Source organism: Argopecten irradians, chromosome 5 (assembly GCF_041381155.1).
Source record: "Argopecten irradians isolate NY chromosome 5, Ai_NY, whole genome shotgun sequence".
NCBI classification, from domain to species: Eukaryota; Metazoa; Mollusca; class Bivalvia; order Pectinida; family Pectinidae; genus Argopecten; species Argopecten irradians.
Window position 1 is genome coordinate 14,412,529 of NC_091138.1, and position 27,043 is coordinate 14,439,571.

At 34.4% G+C, this 27,043-nt stretch overlaps 1 protein-coding gene across 2 annotated transcripts; it reads right to left on the bottom strand.

The window, feature by feature from the left end:
- Positions 1-1,225: 1,225 nt before the first annotated feature.
- LOC138322945 (monocarboxylate transporter 9-like) lies at positions 1,226-26,812 on the bottom strand. Of its 2 annotated transcripts, none has more exons than XM_069267207.1 (3): positions 26,668-26,812; positions 6,693-8,721; positions 1,226-6,271 (listed from the first exon to the last, which is right to left on the bottom strand). In XM_069267207.1, exons 2-3 carry the CDS (start codon positions 8,536-8,538, stop codon positions 5,988-5,990), a joined length of 2,130 nt encoding a protein of 709 aa, XP_069123308.1. In that variant the 5' UTR covers positions 8,539-8,721; positions 26,668-26,812; the 3' UTR covers positions 1,226-5,987. The 2 variants fall into 2 exon arrangements, with proteins under 2 accessions (XP_069123308.1, XP_069123309.1); XM_069267208.1 differs by lacking the exon at positions 26,668-26,812 and adding an exon at positions 12,919-13,053.
- Positions 26,813-27,043: the final 231 nt, after the last annotated feature.

A 27,043-nucleotide genomic window follows, 5' to 3' on the forward strand; every position in this document is an offset into this window, starting at 1 on the left:
ATTGGCGAATCAAGCAGAAACAACTGATATATAACTTACAGTAACTTGTAGATACTGCTCGTATAACCTATGAAATATGTTTGATAACTTATGTTTCAAAGGACATGTCGCTCACATCAATGAGGCTAAAGTGACCCAATTTTAGAAAGTATAATCATACCCTGCCTCCACTCCGTTCCAATATGTCAGAAATCGTCCGTCCGTCGTTCAGAGCTACGTTATCGTAGCTAACCCCTTTTGGCATCGTGGTATTGAAGATTTAACCCGGAATTTTTTCAATTTTCAGTTCCCATCCTCAAATCTGCACTTATGGAGATGCCAGTTGTTGATGGTTTATCGGACGGACGGCTGACGCCCTTGCCTCGTTACCATGGTTTAGCGCCGATAACGTAACCTTATCAAAAGGCACTTTATGTATTGTCCTGTCAAGCTGTTGTTCTACTAATCTATTGTCGTATGTTGAAATGTCAGCGACAACAAAAACAAAACAAGGGTTTTAGATTTATAATACAATTAGACTTTATAATAAGTAATCCAAGTCTGTGATAAATCAGAACAAACGCAATGAAATATAAAATCCATGCATCTGTTACCTACTTTACAATTGGATATCCTAACGTCACTGCCATTTGACTCGTCGTTATCATTCATAGTGGTGTATGAATGGACATACGTTACCGTGTACTCATTAAGTCATTCTGATCTTACAATGTGTTTGACAATAGAGCGATGATCCTTAATCTCACCCCGACGTGTTCGAGGCCGTCGGGACAGACAGTGCTTTAATATACGGAAGCCAGTTAGACAAGTAATTTATTATTTTAATGACTGACGTATGCCAAATCAAATGTCACCATGCAAACCATTAATCAAATGGAACTAGCCAAACTATTTTCTTCTAAGTGGCAATTTTGATTCAAAATCACAGAATTAGATTAGAGAAATATCAATTTTGTTTACATTTAATCGGGAGTGTCAATATATGCAAGACACAGCTATCTTAATATGCAATACAAAAGAAGTAAGGATGCGTCATATATCAATAGATTCTATCATGTCTATGGGGATATGATTCATGTTGAGCTGTCTCTGACTTCTATCGACGGTTGTTTGTATTTCTATCACTTTACAAACAATAATATTCTGAAATCAACTATCTTTACTTGAACAATACCACAGACACATACTTTAAATGTGGATGTAAACACTAGAAATCAACAGTTGATAAATTAAATAATTTTATTATCATCGAATCATTATCAAATGTCCGTATATACATGAAAGGTAATTAACAATTACGATAAACCAAGGCCAAAGAAACGATTGTTCGTAGGGTGGATATTTGGCGATAAACATCAAAGTTCTATCCGTGGTAATTAAAATTATGCAAAAAAAAATATGGAAAATCTTAAATTAACAAAATTAAATTATAAATTAACGTAAATGTGTACTGGCAGTACCAGTTACTCTGCTATTGACTAAAATAATTTTAAAACATACTACTTTACAGTACTTATTCCGTCTTTGCATATTAAAGAGTTAGCTTCCTTGCGAGTAGGTATCATTGTTAGAAAAATGTACGCCGTTATTTTGTGAGCGGAATTCACGCCGTTTTCTCCGAAAAATATGACGTTACGCTCGCAAATACATGTCGTCACAGCCAATACCTAACCCACAAGGGCAGATAACTTGTAATATGCAAATAGAGAATTAGTTAAATAATATAAATAATTTATCTGGTAAATCGACAGTAAAAGTAGAATGAGATTCTCGAAATCTTAAAAGATCTAATCGAAGTACAATCATGAAGGCAAGATTAACGACTGTTTAAATATCATATGTAACAGACTGAGATTACACGCCAGCATAACCTTGGGGGTATTTTGTCGGTAACCAGTTACAACAATAACCATACAAAACAAAGAATAACATAAACAATACGATAAAACACAGTGTGTATTATAGCTACTCGGCTATATTAGAATGTACAGTAATAATTCACTCAAACAATGATACACACTCTTCCAGAAAGAACTTTTAAACGTAACATGTTTTGTTGCGGGAAAATAGACACATGCTAATTGCATATATAACTACAAAAAAAGCTTCCTTTAAATCCGTGTTCTTTGTTTTTGTTACTAGGTATATCCTCTCTGAACAGGTCAAACCCCTCAAAGTAGGTCATTTAGATGATAAAACTTTGCAAGTATCGTAAATGAAAAACGAGTCGTATATAACAATCTCTGTTGAGAGCTCTGTGGTTTACAACATGTTATAAAATTGCTAATGATGAAATCCTTTGGGATTCCATGTACACGTACAAATGTATACAAGACGAAAGATGCCATATATCTTCTATGTACAACATACAGTGCTCTAAACCAACGGCAAGAACGAAATGATAAACGCCCTAAATGGAATGTAACATAAGTAACATTGAAATACATGTTATTCATAATCATAAAACATTTGTAAATCTAAATTCAATTTATGACATTTAAGTGGCAATTCAGTGGGGGTAACTATTAAAATAACAACATTAACACTGGCCATTAAAAGTCCTCTAAAAGTATACAAGTATTCCATGGAAGTGGATGTGTCACCTGCAATGCATCACGAAAAAATAGTTATTCATAGATGAAAATATTGTAAATAATTAGGTGAAGTTATCAAGTCCCGTAACTCTTGCGAATATTGATAGATTTTGACCTGCATTAAACCACTCCGACATCTCATTGATATAAAGCAATATACCAAAGTTGGTTGAAATTGGGCTATACCTACTAAACTAAAGTTATCGAACGAAAACCATAGATTTATCTGTGTAGACGATTATAAAGTCCTGTAACTCTTGCAAATATTGACGGATTTTGACCAGTATCGAAGCCATCCTAGATCTGATTGATATAAAACAATACAAGAAATTTGGTTGAAATTGGATAATAAATATTCAAGTTAACGAGCGGAAACCATGGATTTATATGTTTTAATGATTTTAAAGTCCCATAACTATTGCAAATATTGACGGATTTTGACCAGTATCGAAGTCACCCAAGCTCACATTGATATAAAGAATGAAATTGGACGATAAGTACTAAAGTTATCGCACGTAAACCGTTTCCCGGACTCACACGCCGACACCGACGTCAACATGATACCCAAGTGTCACCCTTGCGTTGCAGATGACAGAAAAATCTGATAATCCGAAACAGCCCTCTTTTGTGAATACATTGTGTTATCTCATTTTAAAGCAATACACAAAATCAAACTAAATCTAACTTGGTAACCCCAACTATATGTATTTAATGAAGGATTCACGTTATCTTTGTAGGACTGGCAACACATCTATTTCGTCTTTTTACCTAATCCATAAAATAGCACAGTAATAACCCCGTCCGATCAATAACCACAACCTAGCGTACATAAAAAAACCCATTGTATAAAACATTATCTCTCTCAGGTTTCGTCAATAATTTTTGGCAGTGTCCGTCGTTATTCCGAATTTATTATCAGACATATTGTTCTGCGTTGCTCCTGTTAGCAGATGTGAGTGTAGTAAATCAATAATATGTAACCTCCACGCCATTACATAACAGACCTCTGAACAGAATAACGTTTGAGGTGGGTACTCTTGTTTTAACCTTCCGATGTTTGGTTAAGCCTTATATTCTGCAAATCTAGTTATGCAATTAAGACATTATTGTCCCATGGGACGGGACGAGACAAAGACGAGTTTGAGTAACACGACCTAATTTAGCTATGTAATCAATTGTCCTTATCTACATATACCAAAGCGGGCGAGCTATTGGAACACGCCCCAATTCATTTGGGGACATCTAACAATAATATTATATAAATGTGTATCGATTAGACTACACAGGTATTTCAATTACAAATGTCGAGAGACGGATAACACCAGGAATAACCGTTTTATCATATTACCCAATATATTTACATGACCTTAATACATCTTAGAAGTGGAGATAAAAGAACGAACGTGTACGCAATACATTGGTGAGATGCATTCTGTCCGATCACAATCAGCTTAACGTGGTAAAAAGGAAGCAATCTAAAAAAAATACGATTAATATAAAAAAATAAACAAATATGACTTTCTAAGCGCACTAGAAAAGTATAAAACGTTTGATATCACAATAGCATATTAGATACCTTCATACCTATCACGATAAATGAATACTGATAGAAGAGGAGGCAAGTCGAACAGTATGACAACCAAGTGAGGTTTTACTCCAGAGATTCAGTCGATCTATCACAGACATCTTCATCATAGAACATCAAAGTAATGTCTGCATAGGTCTATTGGTTGTTAAAGTAAGTATGGAAGGTAACCCACATTGTTAGGAGTCAAATGGTGGTACAGAACAGCCAGTTTAGAACGAAATAAACATCTGGAACATCATGTCGAAGGCAGAACTTGATTCTACTCAATTCAAATTAAATAAGCTACAGAATTTTTTTTAGTAAATTACTTAATATCTTTAACACAAATAAAACGTTAAGTGTTATACTGGTTATACTACAGTAAATAGAATGACACACAACATCATTAACATAACGGAAACTATGTATTAAAACTGTGTATCTATTACACATCGAACTGGTTTGCTAAGTAAAAGTAGCGGTACATCAATTATCGAGATTACGTAATAAACACATAGAATATCTACAGACATACAAAGCGGTGCAAGATATTGGCTTGCGAAAATCCTGGCTGCATGTATGTGTACACATCAAAGGTATGTGTATATAGGAGAAAAAAATCTCATATACAGATTACATAACACTATAAGATGGCTACCAACGTAAACACCGTGCCAGGGTGATAATAATTGTGAATGTCTAACTTGAAAAGGAATACTGGTGTTCAGATTCAAGAAATAATAAATTGCGTGTAACAATGTATATGAAATTAATAAAATGAACAAAATATGAAACACAATATAACAACAAAACAAATTATAACAATGGATTTAAGGATATGACGATTTACAAAGGAAATATGTTTAAAGATGCTCCACCGCCGACAGAGCATAAATGATATTCATCATCCGAACAATAATTTGTGTTTAAACGTGTATATATATGCCTAATTAACACAAAAAAATAATATAAAATAATTTATTTCGCCTTTGGTGCATGTTCAATCAGTACTTCATTTCATATAGAATATAGTGCCACGGAATTTTTTCGGGATGCAATTAATTGTTTTTCCTATTTTTAACTTGAAGTAAAATTAGAAGCTCAAACTTTTCAATGGTGGTAATGGTGTAAAGCAAGTAAATTTTGTAACAGAAGAAAAATACTAAATCGTCTGCTCCTGTTTTTGATAGTGAAAAAATACCATTTGTCAGCGGTGGAGCATCTTTAAACATCCAATTATAATCTTTGGGAACTGCATTATGTATATAGTTCTGAAACATTACGTAACACATAAAAAAATCAAGACTATGCACTAGTGTGTTCGAGATCTAATTATGTAATATTCGCCAGGATGTCTGATAAATACTAACACACGTGGTAGACTATTCGCTTCGATTGGACTGAGATCTACCAAACTGCATATATCATATAATCAAACGATGATGAAAAACACGCGAAATTCACAAAGAATGGAATAATTAATACTTGATGACCGTCAAATGTGCATTTTATCCTAATTAAACGATCATAACAACAATATCTTCTATCATTGCAGTCGCAAATACTGTACAAAATTCTTTAAATTACCCGCCACGTCATATTGGATATAACAACGGTTAGAAATGAGAAAATTAATTAGTGAAACTGTGTTAGCCAAGCAGCGCAATTTGTAAATCCGCAAAAATATAGACGCTACTTTGATCGATACATCATGTTTTCTTTTTGTATTGAATGATGTTTATGAAAGTTGCTATTTTGATTCCTTTCTACAACCCAGAGCACTTTGGATATCTATCAAATCATCAATTACAATCTTTAATGACTCTTTACACAACAGTTTCTATTTCGGTAATTGCGATTTCCGTAAAAACTTTTGGAGTTTCATCTTGTAGTTCTTCCTTCAGAGGCACTGCCTCCCCTTCACACGTTGTCGGTCCATTCGAGGTACCTGAATAAGTTTTGTGTGGTGTTTCTTCTCGGTATTTCCAAACGACTTCTCTAAAAGATTTGAAAACAGGTACCAATAAAAGTAGAAATCCTGATGCTGCGATGAAAGTCCCACCAGCCAAAAAAGTGTTGTCATAACTTCCAGAGTCGTCATACAGTTTTCCTACAAATCAAAAGAAAAAATAAATTCTACATGTATAGTGCACCAGTACTTGATCAATATCGTTTAGATGGCACTCTTAATAGATGAAATATTACAGTGAAACCTGCCTAAGCGACCATCTGCTTATTGAGGGTTTCAAATGGCTCTGTTATGTGTATAAAAACCCCTTGGCTATAGAGACCACTTTTCCCTTGTCCCTTCGCTGGTCTTTGTAGGCAGCTTATTGTATATATCTATGATACTATCATATCGACCAGAACAGAATATATGAAATTTTGTCTGTTATATAATTACATGTATTGAAATACACCTGGTAATGTATAGTTTAATTATCATTTGATATCTAAAGCGTTGAAATTGTAATTTAAAAATTCAAAACCAGAATTAAATACTTCAATATTATAATTCACATTCAGCTTACCAGCAACAGGTGGTCCTATCATATTGGCCACTCCTTGTAAAAGCATGGTCAATCCATAAGCATTCGTCAATTTATCCATACCCAAGTACTTCACTAAGAGTACTGTGCTAAGCACATAATTAGCACTAACGAAAATTCCATAACATGCGGCCAATATGCAGAGAGCAACCTGATCAACAAAGACGGGCACTAACGCTACACTTAGTCCAGCAACAGCCAAAGAAATCCCGTAGAGAACTTCCAAATTGATGTCGCGATCACCTACAATCCCATACAAAATCTGTCCGAATGTGTTGGCGATTCCAAGACTTGATATTATCAATGAGCTTCTATCCTCCGATATACCGAATTCCTTTGCTCTATCCACGATGAAAACATACGGCACATCATACCAAAAGTATAACATAAAATTGGAAAACAAAAACAAGATAAAAACAGGAATTCTTAAAATTGTTACGTCAAACATGGCTTTGAAAACTTTTATAGTGTGAATCGGGAATCTCAAAAGGTTGGTGACACTGCAAAAATCTCCTGCTTCTGAACTTTCCTCATCTATGGCACCAAGATTGAGCTCTGGACAACTAGAAGAACGGACCTCAAAGTGAGGAACTTTCATAAGATTGCCTCTGTAAAATAGATCTTTCCTGTGGAGTGGGTAATAGTGGAATATTTGTCGCTTTCGCCTTTGATTATCTCTCTTCCATATGCTTCCGTTATCCAACAGAGATATTTTAGGTTCGACATTATAGCCGTTACAAGTATTCAGTAGATGGCCGTTCTCTCTGCTACTATTGTTTATACCACTTTGATTTAAAGAAGAGTTAGTGACATTGTTCATTGAAGAACTGCATCCAGCAGCGCTTGGATGCTTCGTCCGGAGAACATGCTGCCAGCCTTTGCCATTTTTCGTCACTTCGACGACTAAATTATCTGGTGCATATTTAAGTTCATTTTGGATATACGTTGGAAGCTGTACTTGCGAGTAACTCATATGTTCCAAGTCCGGCGTGTCTGAGTCGGAATCAGCATCATCCGTATGACTGGTATGTCTACTACGAGGAAAATCCGAAAGACTGGTTTTTGATATTGACCTTGAAACTGTTTTCGACAATTTTTCGAATGCTTCCAGCTTTCTTCTCCACTGTTCTTGTGGTGAAAACTTCAGAGGTCGAAGTAAAGTGCCACACACAACCAAATTCAAAGTGACACCACTTAGAATAAGAAAAGACCCTCTCCATGTATAATGTTCTATTAAATATTCAATAAGCGGCGCAAACACAAATGTACCTAAACCCGATCCACACACAGCTAATCCAGTCGCCAAAGCTCTCTTCTTCTCGAAATAAAACGCTACCATAACTATAGAAGTTACGTAACCGACCGACATCCCAAAACCAGCTATAATACCGAGCGTTACACATAGCATTGCAACTGAATTTGCAAAAGTACTTGCAAACACGCCAAGAAATGCAATAATCCCTCCCGCAAGTTGCACTTTTCTGCAACCATACTTCGTTGCTAGCGCGCTGGAAATCGGTCCGCAGATAAGAGGTACGCCATAGAAGAGCGATGCAATCCATGATGTGTAACTTTTGCTTTCTTGAAAAACTTCCAGTAATTCTGCATAAAGCACTCCAAATGAAAAGGCAAATCCATCACTTATCAGCATTATCATAAAGGAACTTAACACAACAACCCAGCCCCATCCGCCATCAGGGGCAGGGGGCATAGAGTACGTAGATGATGATGAATCGAGGGTAAAGTCATTTGAGGAAGACGAGGACGAAGAAGATATACTTTGAGATCGTTTTTTCTTTTTTCGTGAGCTGCTCTGGAATTCTGCCATTTTTGAACAGTTTCGTTAATGGTTTTTAAATTGTTACTGCTGAAGAACTCAGCTAAACTTATTGAAAATATGGATGAAAAACACAGTTTAGTCATTGGTCGAATGAGATATAATTTACTTTCTACGCACAGTGTGAAGTCCCACGAATGGTTCGCCATACAGCTGTTCCACTTTGGGAGTACTCTGGAATGGAGAGAAAAAACAAGTCAATATTAAGCATCATATATACAATGATATTAAACAGAATAACCAGGATGAACAGTATACAGAGTATATCAATAAACGGCCATCCTATACACACACACCTAGAGTCCCCGTTGTTGGGTGTACCTCGATTTCCTGTCAGAAAAAGGCCACATTTACGCAACACGTCTCTGAAATACAAACGGCAAACACGCATGCTGTAGCAGTCATGTGTATTCGGCAAAGTTTAGGGCAAATTATACTGTAGCCTGCATAATTAAGAAAGAAAGTGTTCTAAATGCTAAAGCATGTAGTGATTTTATACAGATTCGGATTGGCAAAGAAGACTAAAAATTATTCTAAGTATCTAGCACCGCTATCCGTACTGCCATGACGGTGTCAGTAATCAATTATGGTAAGCCCGGCAGTGGATTAAATATACACATTCTAGTATATAATTGATCTAGAAACATTCTCTGGCAGGTTTATATAGATATAGAGAAAATGAAACTGTCTTAATACTTTCAACCAATCATGTTTAAGAAACTTTAGATTGCATTACTCCAAATGCTTATGGGTACTGTTATCAACGTTGCAATAAGAAGAAAAGAAACCATGACATTTAATGTACGAGTTAGTCATATTTCTATGAAGAAAAGCCTTTCTTACAAAGTATTATCTAACTAACACCAGGATGCACCAGACCTAATTACAAGCAGCAGATATCTGAACGCCGAGTTTTTTTAATGGTGCTATAACTCCACCAGGTGTCTCCCATAGGTTACAGTCTATGTCAAGAGATATCAACACATATATAGTGTTAATGAGCGTTAAAGATCTTATATATGTAACTTCCAGTGAAACCCCAAATGAAAATCAACACTTAACACTGATAGCATCAATAAAATCTTTTATACATCTGAAGTATTAGTACTGCCGCAATAGCAGCTATTTGTATGCATAATACGAAACTTAATTATAAAATCGGGTAATAGAAATAAAAAGTGTTCTTACAACTCTTACTCGGTTTTTTTTAGGGGATCACAACTTGATCACGCTATATTCTAGAATGTTTTCCTGTCAAATAACTGTTTTCTATCATATTTTTGCACGAAATAGTTTTTTTTTATCTCTATCTGAATCAGTACAAACTTTTGTTATTTAAATATTCTTATACTCTATAACCCCGAATGTTCTACATTTACAACATTGAAGTGATAATGGCTATTGCTAATGGTCTATTTTCTGTTTAGCACCAATACTGTAATAACAAAAGATGTCAAATAAAAATAAAGGATAGGAGAGATCCGTCAGGATTCAGAAAACAACATAATTCTGACATTTGGCTATTGTTTTTTTAACAGTAGAAAATTACATCCATGTATCGTGAGCTAAATGCACTATTATTGGCTAATCGGCTAATGAGTAATTTGAGACAATATTTTGAAATTCGATCTAGCCAACAAGATCGCAAAGGGCTACTCATCCATGTCCATTATTCCAACGTCAAACATACAAAAAACATATGACATATGAGACAGGAAACCTGCTACCTACAGCATTACTAATTGTGATATGAATGACTACCTCACGTAGAACAACATTTGGTGTAGCAAAAGGTCGGGTGAATATGCACATTTATATATGGCATATTTATACATTATCAGTACTTTAATCTTTCATATACAACATCAAACACAATGAATGGCGTTATCTTGTCGAGGGTCTATCAACCTTTAAAATCAGCTGAACTAATTGATTTTGCTATTGATTTCTGACATTATGGCCTGGTTTAGTCGTGTTGTACACATCCAATGTCGTGGCGTCCATGCAGTTCCTATCAAAAGTTAGCTCAAATCACATCCTTTCGTGACACCTCACTGCACCAGCCCCAGATTTCACATGTTAAATCCACAAGGCGATATATTACATTATTGGTTAACCAACGACCATTGTCTTCTGCCAGGTACATTGTTCGGAGATGATTACTAAGCTTCTATTATACTGTGTCTTTACCCCCTGCACTAATTACGAGTTTAACAGTCTTTGTGTCTTTTCCCAGTTTCTTTGATGCTTTCAGCTGCATTAGCCAAAACATTCTCAAAAAAAAGAACGAAAGAAAGAAAGAAATTTCAGTTAAGTCATTGTTATTTCGGTCCTGAACATTAAAGAACACAAGGAGTGCACTATTATATTGGTACGTATGCATGGAAATCACTATCACAGACACAGCAAAACTAGGTTTTAATTGTAATTATTTTAATTAATGTTACACTAGGGCCAAACAGGTGTGACAACAAAAGCCATGGAAAGGTAAAGGGAAGTGCAATAGGATTCGCGTGGCTTTTATCTAACAATTTGATGTTCTGCAGTAACATTTGTAAGATTTAATCTTATTATTTTTAAATCAATTAACATGATATTCTAAAACAAAGTTATATGTACTACAGTAAAACAAGGATATAAGGAACATTTAGGGACCAACGAAATCACTTCGTTATAAACATAGTTTGTTATACAGACATGGGTAATAAATTACTGTATATGGAATTTGGCAGGGAATGGAATTACTGTGATATCATCATAAGTTCGCTGTAAGAGTTTTTGTTATAAACATGTTTTACTGTATCTGCTATTAATTATATTGTATTCATTTATCAAAGAGAATTAGTGACCTACTTAAATAGTAAGTGGGTGTGTAGTTTTTGTGATGAACAAACTTGATTTTTTTTGTAAAAAAAGTTTTATTAGACTAAATCAGTGTATTCCGCTTGATGAGCATGATTTCATATTTTTGAAAATTAGACTTGATACTACTGTTTATGTTTTTCATTCGCATTGCATTTTAGAAATATGGAGGTAAAATCAAGGTACAAAAATTTCAAATTTTAACAAAACTGCTGCACCGTAATCTTAATTCGAATTAATTTATGAAATCCTATTCTTGATGTTGACCTAGATTTTTAATGATATGTTCCCCATGCTTCCCCTATCACAATTGGTTAGAAGGATTGGCAAATGCCTTCACTACTAAATCATCCCACCTAAGGAGGTTAATAGCTGTTTCATATTTTACCCAAACTGGCCCTAATTTCTCAAAACAATCGCACAAATCCAAAACAGACAACGATAGATTTATGTCAAAATATATGACACAAGTTACATTAGGTGATTTTGCTTACTTAATAGCAAATCCAACCTACATGTTAAAATGGCTGACTTCCAAAATTGCAAAAAAAAAAACTTAAGTCGCCTCCTTCTTATATGTAACTAACGTAAAAACTTTTAACTTAAATTTGTTGTCGTCTTCAGTTTGTTTTGGTTAATGTTGCTTTTTTATCAATTGTTTTAGGGGCCACCTTAACAAATATTACATATTGAAACACGTAGATTTTCCTTCGAAACATAAATATTTCGTGTCAATATATTGTCAAGGAAATGGTATGTCCTGCAAATTCATATTGCTAATTTTTTTCATTTTTTTTTGTAACAATACAATATGAATATGACGTTAATACTAGAAGATAACTGTACAGCAACTGTCTTCGCAGCTATCGAGTTTCGCGATAACATTTCAAAACAAGTTCGTAAGAACTAGCTTTCTCAGATTCAAAAACTGAGAGATTATTTGGAGTCATGTCATGCAAAGTATTTCTGCAGCACAGAGAATATCATTAACATTTTGTCAATCAGGTTCCATGACAATACTACACATAGTCTGCTTAATCTTAATCATATTTTCATCAATGCATTATACTTATAATTGAGCTTTAAAGATGCTCCACCGCCGATAGAGCGTAAATGACACCAATCATTAGAAATAATTGGTGTTTAATGGTGTATATATATGTCTAACTAACACAAAAAATTAATTTAAAAAAAAATATTTTGCTTTCGGTGCATCCGAGTACTGCATTCTATATAGGACATAGTACCACGGAATTTTTTCGGGATGCAATTAAATATTTTTGATATTTTTATCTTGAAGTAAAATTAGAAGCTCAAACTTTTCAAAAGTGGTAATGGTGTAAATTAAGTAACTTTTGTAACTGAAGAAAAATATTAAATCGTCTGCTCCTGTTTTTTGATAGAGAAAATTTACCATTTGTCAGCTTAAGTTGTCTTATTATTCTATAAGCGACATATATATACCTCCAACTACGAACCAGATTTTCTTATCTATGCTAAAACACTCACCTTTTCACAATATATATCAGGCATAGTAAATTTCTTCTGAAAAAGTGTGTAGTTGAGCATCAAAATGGCAATAATTCTAGACTAAAATGTATGCATCAAATGCCTTAAGCCCTTCAAAGCATACGTCTGCTTTGCAAGGTATCTACAAAAACCTATACGACAAGCTAGAAGTTATAAACAACGAAACATTCTATTAAATAGTACAGCTAATGTTGATAAGGGATTTTAATTAGACGGACCATCTGATAATGATAGACAAAGTTCACGATTTAAATGCACGGATATATATACAAGCAGTCACTGAAGAAGAATGTACTCAGAAATTGATATCCTGAGTCCTTCAATACCCCCATGAGAGATGGTCACTAATGTAGAACTAAGTGTGATTTACCTGTACATAGCGGCGCACTTGTGCGAATGGTATACTACATCTGTTTGGATTATGCCAATGCGCTATAACACAACATGAAATATTAAATAACACCTAGACAACTTAAGTGGTACCATTTGTTATGAGCAGTATTTAAACTACTTTATAATGTATACATATGTGCAGATTATCATAAATGTTTGGAAGCTTGTTGACAATTTTTTGATACTTAACAAATTGCGTAACTGTCATTTTACTACACTTCATCAAACATTGATATTAACTTTAACACTGAGTATGCTAAAGAATTAAATACAAGCTCTTTAGTCCTCTTTGATAATATTGCGAAGCAATCCGTCAAATATTTAAACATGTATTGCATCAAATGACTTGAAAGAAGGTCAGTCATTAGTCATGTCCGTAGTCACACATGTGTATAAATCAGTTCCAATATTAAATCACTATGGTTTCAGATATTGAGATAGGATTCTTTCTTCAAAATGTAAGTTATTTAAAGATTCAGCCTATTAGACATTGGTGGACTTAAATTGTAGGTTACTGACTTATTCGTTATTGACTTATTTGATCCAAACTGAACTCACTACATATACAAATATAAGGCTATGGGTTCTCATGTTAACTGAAAGAATTGTTTGTCCCTTTTGACCCTGAATGAAGGTCAATGTTATCCAATGAAACAATCTTTGACCTTTATTCCAACACGATTTTGGTAAAACATAAGGTCTGACACTCTTTGGTTGTCCAGAATTCAAACATCATTGCAATTTTAGTGCATTTCACCTCTCTGAAATTTGACGTTTTGAACTAAATTTGGTAGCCTTGATTAGCACATCACCTTATATTCTTCACCGAGAGCAATGTTTCAATTCAATATACTACTACCCATATATTATATATACTACTAACCTGATATTATATACTACTACCCTGATATCAAGACTATTTACAGACCCAATATTTATTGTTTTGTTTTATTTTATTTTATTCATTAATTTTGTGGGCATGTGTGTTTGAGACGAACTTATTTAACATTTATTTTTGTGTGCATGTGTGATTGCGATGAACTTATTTAACATTTATTTTTGTGTGCATGTGTGATTGCGATGAACTTATTTAACATTTATTTTTGTGTGCATGTGTGATTGCGATGAACTTATTTAACATTTATTTTTGTGTGCATGTGTGATTGCGATGAACTTATTCAACATTTATTAATATAAAGGGAAGTTAACATGCCTATAAATAAGATAGAACAATTATTTGATTAGACAATGCTGTCTACAAGTTCACTGCTGTGCCAATCTACCTCATCGATGTATTCAATTTGTTTACAATTGCTCACAATAAATCAACAATGTCTATTACAAGGGCACACTGGACTTCAAAACAAATCTTGTCTACATGTTATCAAATTAACTGCACTTACATCGCATTTGTTAGCTCCAGATATTACATTATCTATTTATTCACTGAACTAAACCCTATTTACCCAATTATCTATAATATTCCTCTATTTCACTGCTGTTCCTCTGAACATGTAAGTTGTGAGCCTCTTTTATCTAAGACATGGACTATGTAATCCATTGACTGATTCCCTTCAATCAATGCGGGAGTCTGTAATGTTATTATGTACAGGATTTTCACCTGATTTTATTGATTAAGTTGGACAGATATAGGAGAGCAGTTCAACACAAGTAATTATTTATAATCCAAAGAGAAGGATAACTTAGAGGCAGCTGTGTTTGTGTTCCATTGGTTTTGTTTTTTTATTTACCTTATTGTGTGCTGATTAGATTCATGAAATCCTGTTATGTTGATGATCAAAGCTCCAGACTGTATGGATGTACAGTAGATAACTAAGCCATAGAATATCTGTAACCTGTAAAGCACCTCATCCTAATATATCATTTTAGCCTAAATGACGAGATATTTCCTGTAATAATGACCATGCATATGACTACAAACTAGGCTATGACCTTAACTGTGAATGGAAGGTCATTGGCCTTTAACCTTAGGCGGTACACCATATTCTTGTGTTTTTGGGTACAGTGTACACAAGCATTTGGCTAAGGACCTTGGCACTTGTCAAACTTCATGCATTGTATTAGGGACCTTTACCCAGGCTTGAAGATTACTGCTAGTGGAACTGAGTGCACGTTACCCAATACACCACAAGTGGTGTAAATATGTACCATCAGTCCTGGCTAATACACAGAATAGCTTCTGCTTTATTGTCAAACTATCAATCTAAAAATAGATGTTTTAAGAGTGGAAAGATGTTTGTTTACAGGGAAGCTTTAAATCAAGATTTATTCATTGTATACTGGCATATATAATCACTAAAAAAAATACATTGATCATATATATTACATTGACAAACAGTACGAACAATGTGTTTACAGTATATTACAGGAATCTAGAGGTTTTTGTATGTGGTATACTGTCGAGACAGTATTTAAATATTATTAAAATGAAATGGTTCTTGATGGTTTAACTGTCAGACAGTATATCAAGATTTATTGTATGGAAGTGATGGACAGTATATAAAGGTTTTACTGTATGTAAGTGAAGGGCAGTATATAGAGGTTTTACTGTATGTAAGTGAATGACAGTATATAGAGGTTTTACTGTATGTAAGTGAATGACAGTATATAGAGGTTTTACTGTATGTAAGTGAAGGACAGTATATAGAGGTTTTACTGTATGTAAGTGAATGACAGTATATAGAGGTTTTACTGTTTGTAAGTGAATGACAGTATATCGAGATTTATTGTATGGAAGTGAAGGGCAGTATATAGAGGTTTTACTGTATGCAAGTGAAGGGCAGTATATAGAGATTTTACTGTATGTAAGTGAATGACAGTATATAGAGGTTTTACTGTATGAAGTGAAGGGCAGTTAAAAGAGATTTTACTGTATGTAAGTGAAGGACATACTATAGAGGTTATACTGTATGAAGTGAAGGGCAATATATAGAGGTTTTACTGTATGTAAGGGAAGGACGCTATATAAAGGTTTTACCATATGGACGTGAAGGACAGAATATAGAGGTTTTACTGTATGTAAGTGATTGACAGTATATATAGGTTTTACTGTATGTTAGTTAAGGACAGTATATAGAGATTTTACTGCATGTAAGTGAATGCCAGTATATAGATATTTTACTGTATGTAGGTGAAGGGCAGTATATAGAGATTTTACTGTTTGTAAATGAAGGGCCGTATATAGAGGTTTTACTGTATGTAAGTGAAGGGCAGTATATAGAGGTTTTACTGTATGTTAGTGAAGGGCAGTATATAGAGGTTTAACTGTCTGTTAGTGAAGGGCAGTATATAGAGGTTTTAATGTATGAAGTGAAGGGCAATATATAGCGGTTTTACTGTATGAACTGAAAGACAGAATATAGAGGTTTTAATGTATGTTAGTGAAAGGCAGTATACAGAGGTTTTACTGTATGTAAGTGAAGGACAGTATATAGAGGTTTTACTGTATGTAAGTGAAGGACACTTTATGGAGGTGAAAGTCAGTATCTAGAAGTTTTACTGCATGTAAAGGAAGGACACTATATAGAGGTTTTACCATATAGATGTGAAGGACAGAATATAGAGGTTTTACTGTTTGTAAGTGAAGGACAGTATATAGAGGTTTTACTCTATAGAAATGAAGGGCAGTATATAGAGGTTTTACCATATGGACGTGAAGGACAGAATATAGAAGTTTTATTGTTTGTAAGTGAAGGACAGAATATAGAGGTTTTACTGTATGTAAGGGAAGGACACTATATAGAGATTTTACTCTATAGAAGTGAAGGACAATATATATAAAGGTTTTACTGTATGTAAGTTAAGGACAGTAAATATAGGTTTAACTGTATGTAAGTGAAGGGCATTATATAGAGATTTTACTGTATGTAAATGAAGGACAGTATATAGAGATTTTATTGTATGTAAGTGAATGACAGTTCTTAGAGGTTTTACTGTATGAAGTGAAGGGCAGTATATAGAGGTTTTACTGTATGTAAGGGAAGGACGCTATATAAAGGTTTTACCATATGGACGTGAAGGACAGAATATAGAGGTTTTACTGTATGGAAGTGATTGACAGTATATATAGGTTTTACTGTATGTTAGTTAAGGACAGTATATAGAGATTTTACTGCATGTAAGTGAATGCCAGTATATAGATATTTTACTGTATGTAGGTGAAGGGCAGTATATAGAGATTTTACTGTTTGTAAATGAAGGGCCGTATATAGAGGTTTTACTGTATGTAAGTGAAGGGCAGTATATAGAGGTTTTACTGTATGTTAGTGAAGGGCAGTATATAGAGGTTTAACTGTCTGTTAGTGAAGGGCAGTATATAGAGGTTTTAATGTATGAAGTGAAGGGCAATATATAGCGGTTTTACTGTATGAACTGAAAGACAGAATATAGAGGTTTTAATGTATGTTAGTGAAAGGCAGTATACAGAGGTTTTACTGTATGTAAGTGAAGAACAGTATATAGAGGTTTTACTGTATGTAAGTGGAGGACACTTTATGGAGGTGAAAGTCAGTATCTAGAAGTTTTACTGCATGTAAAGGAAGGACACTATATAGAGGTTTTACCATATAGATGTGAAGGACAGAATATAGAGGTTTTACTGTTTGTAAGTGAAGGACAGTATATAGAGGTTTTACTCTATAGAAATGAAGGGCAGTATATAGAGGTTTTACCATATGGACGTGAAGGACAGAATATAGAAGTTTTATTGTTTGTAAGTGAAGGACAGAATATAGAGGTTTTACTGTATGTAAGGGAAGGACACTATATAGAGATTTTACTCTATAGAAGTGAAGGACAATATATATAAAGGTTTTACTGTATGTAAGTTAAGGACAGTAAATATAGGTTTAACTGTATGTAAGTGAAGGGCATTATATAGAGATTTTACTGTATGTAAATGAAGGACAGTATATAGAGATTTTATTGTATGTAAGTGAATGACAGTTCTTAGAGGTTTTACTGTATGAAGTGAAGGGCAGTATATAGAGGTTTTACTGCATGTAAGGGAAGGACACTATATAGAGATTTTACTGTATGTAAGGGAAGGACACTATTTAATTTAGAGGTTTTACTGTATGAAGTGAAGGGCAATATTTAGAGGTTTTACTGTATGTGAGGGAAGGACACTATATAGAGGTTTTACCATATGGACACGATAGAACGAATATAGAGGTTTTACAGTATGTAAGTGAATGACAGTATATACAGGTTTTACTGCATGTAAGGGAAGGACACTATATAGAGATTTTACTGTATGAAATATGGGCGGTATATAGAGGTTTTACTGTATGTAAGTGAAGGACACTATATAGAAGTTTTACTGTATGAAGTGAATGGTAATATATAAAGGTTTTACTGTATGTAAGTGAAGGGCTGTATATAGAGGTTTTACTGTATGTAAGTGAAGGACACTATATAGAAATTTAACTGTATGAAGTGAAGGGCAATATATAAAGATTTTACTGTATGTAAGTGAATGACAATATATAGAGATTTTACTGTATGAAATATGGGCAGTATATAGAGGTTTTACTGTATGTAAGTGAATGACAGTATATAGAGATTTTACTGTATGAAATATGGGCAGTATATAGAGGTTTTACTGTATGTAAGTGAATGACAGTATATAGAGGTTTTACTGTTTGTAAGTGAATGACAGTATATAGAGGTTTTACTGTATGTAAGTGAAGGACAGTATATAGAGGTTTTACTGTATGTAAGTGAAGGACACTTTATGGAGGTTTTACTGTATGGAAGTGAAAGTCAGTATGTAGAAGTTTTACTGCATGTAAAGGAAGGACACTATATAGAGGTTTTACCATATGGACGTGAAGGACAGAATAAAGAGGTTTTACTGTTTGTAAGTGAAGGACAGTATATAGAGGTTTTACTCTATAGAAATGAAGGACAGTATAAAGAGGTTTTACCATATGGACGTGAAGGACAGATAATAGAGGTTTTACTGTTTGTAAGTGAAGGATAGAATATAGAAGTTTTACTGTATGTAAGGGAAGGACACTATATAGAGATTTTACTGTATGTAAATGAAGGACAGTATATAGAGGTTTTACTGTATGTAAGTGAAGTGCAGTATATAGAGATTTTATTGTATGTAAGTGAATGACAGAATATAGAGGTTTTACTGTATATAAATGAAGGACACTATATAGAGGTTTTACTGTATGAAGTGAAGGGCAGTATATAGAGGTTTTACTGTATGTAAGTGAATGACAGAATATAGAGGTTTTACTGTATATAAATGAAGGACACTATATAGAGGTTTTACTGTATGGAAGTAAATGGCAGTATATAAGAATTTTGCTATGTAAATGAAGGGCAGAATGTAGAGGTTTAAGTGTATGGAAATAAAGAACAGTATATAGAGATTTTACTGTATGTAAGTTAAGGGCCGTATATAGAGGTTTTACTGTATGGAAGTTAAAGTCAGTATATAGAAATTATACTGTATGTAAGTGAAGGGCCGTATGTAACGTTTTGCTGTATAGAAGTTAAAGACAGTATATAGAGATTTTGCTGTATGTAAGTGAAGGGCCATATATAGAGGTTTTACTGTATGGAAGTTAAAGGCAGCATACAGAGATTTCACTGTATGGAAGTGAAGGACAGTATATAGAGGTTTTACTGTATGGAAGTGAAGGACACTATATAAAGGTCTTACTGTATGTAAGTGAAGGGCAGTATATAGAGATTTTACTGTATGTAAGTGAAGGGCAGTATATAGAGGTTTTAATATATTTTAATGTTTGTATGCGAAGTGCAGCATAAAGAGCAATGCTGGAGAAGCATGGTTTATTGCACTATACATAAGTAAGTGTAGAGAGAATATGTTATTTTTTTTGTATGTATGTGAAGGGCAGTGTACTGGAAGATTATGTATGTAACAGGTAATGAAAGTTATACAGTATGTAGGTGAAAGAGTTAATGTGAGATATTATTTAGGTGAAAGAGTTAATGTGAGATATTATTTAGGTGAAAGAGTTAATGTGAGATATTATTTAGGTGAAAGAGTTAATGTGAGATATTATTTAGGTGTAACAGTTAATGTGAGATATTATTTAGGTGTAACAGTTAATGTGAGATATTATTTAGGTGTAACAGTTAATGTGAGATATTATTTAGGTGTAACAGTTAATGTGAGATATTATTTAGGTGTAACAGTTAATGTGAGATATTATTTAGGTGTAACAGTTAATGTGAGATATTATTTAGGTGTAACAGTTAATGTGAGATATTATTTAGGTGTAACAGTTAATGTGAGATATTATTTAGGTGTAACCGTTAATGTGAGATATTATTTAGGTGTAACAGTTAATGTGAGATATTATTTAGGTGTAACAGTTAATGTGAGATATTATTTAGGTGTAATAGTTAATGTGAGATATTATTTAGGTGTAACCATTAATGTGAGTTTTACAGCATTTAGGTGTAACAGTTTATGTGAGTTATACAGTATGAAGGTGTGACAGTTAATGTGAGTTAGTATGTAGGTGTAACAGTTGAAACAGTTAATGTGTGTAATATATTATGTAGGTGTAACAGTTAATGTGAGTAATGCAGTATGTATAGGTGTAACAGTTCATGTGAGTTGTGCTGTATGTATAGGTGTAACAGTTCATGTGAGTTGTGCTGTATGTATAGGTGTAACAGTTCATGTGAGTTGTGCTGTATGTATAGGTGTAACAGTTCATGTGAGTTGTGCAGTATGTATAGGTGTAACAGTTCATGTGAGTTGTGCTGTATGTATAGGTGTAACAGTTCATGTGAGTTGTGCAGTATGTATAGGTGTAACAGTTCATGTGAGTTGTGCAGTATGTATTGGTGTAACAGTTCATGTGAGTTGTGCTGTATGTAAAGGTGTAACAGTTCATGTGAGTTGTGCAGTATGTATAGGTGTAACAGTTCATGTGAGTTGTGCTGTATGTATAGGTGTAACAGTTCATGTGAGTTGTGCTGTATGTATAGGTGTAACAGTTCATGTGAGTTGTGCTGTATGTATAGGTGTAACAGTTCATGTGAGTTGTGCTGTATGTATAGGTGTAACAGTTCATGTGAGTTGTGCTGTATGTATAGGTGTAACAGTTCATGTGAGTTGTGCTGTATGTATAGGTGTAACAGTTAATGTGAGTTGTGCTGTATGTATAGGTGTAACAGTTCATGTGAGTTGTGCAGTATGTATAGGTGTAACAGTTCATGTGAGTTGTGCTGTATGTATAGGTGTAACAGTTCATGTGAGTTGTGCAGTATGTATAGGTGTAACAGTTCATGTGAGTTGTGCTGTATGTATAGGTGTAACAGTTCATGTGAGTTGTGCAGTATGTATAGGTGTAACAGTTCATGTGAGTTGTGCTGTATGTATAGGTGTAACAGTTCATGTGAGTTGTGCTGTATGTATAGGTGTAACAGTTCATGTGAGTTGTGCAGTATGTATAGGTGTAACAGTTCATGTGAGTTGTGCTGTATGTATAGGTGTAACAGTTCATGTGAGTTGTGCTGTATGTATAGGTGTAACAGTTCATGTGAGTTGTGCTGTATGTATAGGTGTAACAGTTCATGTGAGTTGTGCTGTATGTATAGGTGTAACAGTTCATGTGAGTTGTGCAGTATGTATAGGTGTAACAGTTCATGTGAGTTGTGCAGTATGTATAGGTGTAACAGTTCATGTGAGTTGTGCTGTATGTATAGGTGTAACAGTTCATGTGAGTTGTGCAGTATGTATAGGTGTAACAGTTAATGTGAGTTGTGCAGTATGTATAGGTGTAACAGTTCATGTGAGTTGTGCTGTATGTATAGGTGTAACAGTTAATGTGAGTTGTGCTGTATGTATAGGTGTAACAGTTCATGTGAGTTGTGCAGTATGTATAGGTGTAACAGTTCATGTGAGTTATACAGTATGTAGAAAATTACTGTATATATATAAATAAAGTGAACACTACAACACCATCTCCCATGACTGTTACAGGTATATTGTTTAATACAAGCAATCAATGTGTCATTAACAACCCTAGAAGAATCAATACTCATGGTATTATATATATGTCATAGAGAAATATCCAGTGAGTCAAAGAACAGATTTACATAACAAGAGATCCCAGAGGGATCTTGGTGCCCACCAAAGAATAATCTGTGTCTGATAAAAGAAAGAAGGATCTTTTCTCTGCTTTTTTAAATTTTACTACATAACACTACATCTGAAATTTGAGAAAGATCCTTTAAGTACTTTCTTAGATATCTAACAGTAACAAACTTCAATTATCAAAATTCAAGATGGTTACCTGTCGGCCATCTTTTTGACCGATCAGTACCAAAATGCAATATGCATAACTGTCGGCCATCTTTTTGACCGATCAGTACCAAAATGCAATATGCATAACTAAGGTCCTAGGGGAACTTTCATATCAAATTTGAGACAGATCTCTTCAGTACTTTCTGTGAAATAGTGGTAACAAGCTTCAACTATCAAATTCCAAGATGGCAGCCTGTCGGTCATAAATGCAATATGCACAGATAGACCTCTAGGGGAACCTGCACATGTAATTTGAGACAGATCCCTTCAGTACTTTCTGTGAAAAAGCAGTAACAAACTTCAATTGTCAAAATCCAAGATGGCGTCCTGTTGGCCATCTTGTTCATCGATCGGTCCCAAAATGTGATAGCACAACTAGACCCCCAGGGAAACCTGCACATGCAATTCGACACAGATCCCTTCAGTAATTTCTAAGAAATAGCGTTACCAAACTTCCATTGTCAAAATCCAAGATGGCGTCCTGTCGGCCATCTTGTTCACTGATCAGTACCAAAATGCAATGTGCATAACCAGGGACCTAGGGGAACATGCACATGAAATTTGAGACAGCTCCCTTCAGGACTTTTCGAGAAATAGCGGTAACAACTTCAATTGTCAAAATCCAAGATGGTGGCCTGTTGGCCATCTTGTTCATCGATTGGTCCCAAAATGTGATTAGCAAAACTAGACCCCTAGGGGAACCTGCACGTGCAATTCGACACAGATCCCTTCAGTACTTTCTGAGAAATAGCGTTACTAAAATTTACATTGTCAAAATCCAAGATGGCATCCTGTCTGCCATCTTGTTCACTGATCGGTACCAAAATGCAATGTGCATAACCAGGGACCTAGGGGAACATGCACATGAAATTTGAGACAGCTCCCTTCAGGACTTTTCGAGAAATAGCGGTAACAACTTCAATTGTCAAAATCCAAGATGGTGGCCTGTTGGCCATCTTGTTCATCGATTGGTCCCAAAATGTGATTAGCAAAACTAGACCCCTAGGGGAACCTGCACGTGCAATTCGACACAGATCCCTTCAGTACTTTCTGAGAAATAGCGTTACTAAAATTTACATTGTCAAAATCCAAGATGGCATCCTGTCGGCCATCTTGTTCACTGATCGGTACCAAAATGCAATATGCATAACCAGGGACCAAGGGGAACATGCACATGAAATTTGAGACAGCTCCCTTCAGTACTTTCTGAGAAATAGCCGTAACAAACTTCCATTGTCAGAATCCAAAATGGTGGCCTGTCGGCCATCTTGTTGACCGATCAGTGCCAAAATGCAATATGCACAACTAGACCCTAGGGGAACCTATGTGTGAAATTGGAGAGAGATCCCTCCAGTATTTTCTGAGCATAAGCGGTAACAAACTTTAACTATCAAAATCCAAGATGGCTGCCTGGCGACCATTTATTGACCGATTGGTCCCAAAATGCAATATGCACAAAAAGGGCCCTAGGGGAACCTACATATGAAATTTGAGAAAAATCCCTTCAGTACTTTCTGTGAAAAAGCGGTAACAAGAATTGTCAACGGATAGGACATACAGACAGAAGGATGGAAGACGGACCACGGACGAAAAGGGATTTGAATAGCCCACCATCTGATGATGGTTGGCTAAAAAGATAGAACTCATCTCTATTTTATCTACATTTGATGACGGATGTTCAGCAAAGCTGCATTACAAAACAGATGAAAATTTAATATTGATTTTGAAAAATTAAATAGGCTCTATTCTATCAAGAAAGACTGATGGCCATGGATGCCAACATAAACAGGTATGGCATACCCACAATTAAGTGTTACAGTGATAAAAGAATTTTAAATCAACTCGCACTTATTCAAATAGAAATGTGTGTATGGCATAAAACACCCCTGGCCAACTCCAAACATGAACCAACTCCAAACATGAATTTAGGACAAGACGTGACGGAATGAGACAAATGTAGGTACCGTAACACTACTGGGGTAAAGTGTCCTCTTTTCATGGTGTGGCATAAACATATTTAAGTCCTCACAACTTTATATTAAACAAATAGCTGAATCCTCTTAACATAGAAAATATCTTAGAAAGGATATAAATAGGTCTTCTTATCTCTTTGATGTAATCTTATTGATTTTTTAAAAATCCATGTAGCATAGTGTACAGTATGTTTAAATAGGGAAAATCATAATATTTCTTTGTCAGGAGTGTTTCGCACAAAGCAATTGTTGATGATATTATACATAGAAAAGGTACACCTAATATTCTATATCATGCACATTATCTATTTTTATCTCTGCAGTTGTTTTACTCCAGTTATAAGCATGCATGCACAGTAGATGTACAATACATGTATATATATGATGACTTTTTATGTTAAAACTTCTGTGTACCTATGTATGTAACTGTCATTTATTAATCAAATTTATGTTACAGGGGAAAAGGAAAATTGATTGTATGCGTAGAGCATAGATAGAAATAGCTGTAGGCAAAAAGTGCTCTCAGATCACCATCATAATTAATTTACTATATACGATGCATATAGCCTTTGGGCAGGTGAGCTAAAAATTATAAAAAAAGGGGGCGCTTATTAGGGAACTAGAATATAAGTTGTGGACAAAAAACATTTAATTTTTTTTTAAAAACTCTTTCCATGCTCATGGTACACTAATCTGTCACGGCAAATATGCTTTCTTTACTTTAAGCCGCATTATTACAATTAGCTGCAAAATTGTAGCTCAAAAGACTTTTTGACAGATAATGTTGCCATCTTTAGATCTACAATTGGTGCCTATTACTGCTAATGGAGCAAAGTCATGATTATGCAAACACTTATCAAAACATTTGTATGCACTTAAAGATGCTCCACCGCTGACAAATGGTATTTTTTCACTATCAAAAACAGCAGCAGACAATTTAGTATTTTTCTTCAGTAACAAAAGTTACTTACTTTACACCATTACCACCGTTGAAAAGTTTGAGCTTCTAATTTTACTTAAAGTTAAAAATATAAAAAATAATTAATTGCATCCCGAAAAAAAATTCCGTGGCACTATATCCTACAGGAATGAAGTACTGATTGCGCATGACCCAAAGGCAAAATAAATTATTTTATATTATTTTTTGTGTTAATTAGACTTATGTAAACACGATTAAACACTAATTATTGTTCAAATGATGAATATCATTTATGCTCTGTCAGCAGTGGAGCATCTTTAATCGTACTTGTTTTACATCATTTACCGTATTCAACCCAATAAACACCCAGGGGGTACTTTACCCATGTGGTTTTGGGATCTCAAAACCCCCAGTGAAATTGAGGCCTCAAAAATTGGAAGGGGCCCTTATAGGGACATGGGCGTCTATTGGGTAGAATATGGTACCAATTTGGTAATGAATTTTAACCCCATGAAATAACTTGAGAGACATTATCTTTTCATATAAAAATATGAAGGTCTTTTTTGAAAGAAAAATTTACAGCTGTTCACAAATTATGAACTCAATGTCTTGTGAATGGTAACAGTAGATATAAGAATGTAATAAATTTCTTTATTTTAAAATAAAAAATATATATATATATATTTTCTTGAAATCAAACATAAAAAAAATATCTGACATGTTGCCATATATCCACTTTATTTACATCTAGCAAGGATGAAATAATCTTGGAATTGTACAGAGGTTTAACTAGGCCTAAACAGTTACTGTAGCCTATTGCACAATATTCCTGCAAAAGAATGCCCTCCAGCATCAGTAGCCTAGCTCAGAAGCTTATATTTACATCATGATGGAGTTGAATATAAAATAGGATTATGAAATCAAGGTCAATGCAACTATTTAGCATAAACATTGAAACATATACAACATTGCTGGTTAATTAGTAAATGCGCACCTTCGGGGATGCATAGCTGAAACTGTCAGAATGACCAAACACACTGAAACAGCTGATTGATCGACAAGCGTCTATTGTGGTATTCGTATTGACAAATTGACAAGTCTATTGCGGTATAACTTACCCCATATCCTTTGGTCAATGTATTTCACATGAACAATTAATCGTTGCACATCAGACAAAAGCAAACTATACGACGATTGCGAAGAAAGAAACGAAATCGCACACGGGTAGTCAGTTGACATCCGTCTCGCTCTGATACGCACAGTTGTTAACCTATGACCTACAAATAGAGTGGCCTCCCTTTAACCCGCGAAGGCACTACGTGTATCAATGTATTAAATAATGAAATTTAAGATATAAAAACTCAACAGAAATAGAAAAAAAATAGACCAGTTGCCTTACATTATTTTTTTAATTTAAACAAGTGCAAATTGATTTTTACTAAAACTGTTGCTAAATTCTAGTATCTTGTAACTTGATTGATCCATAATTATGTT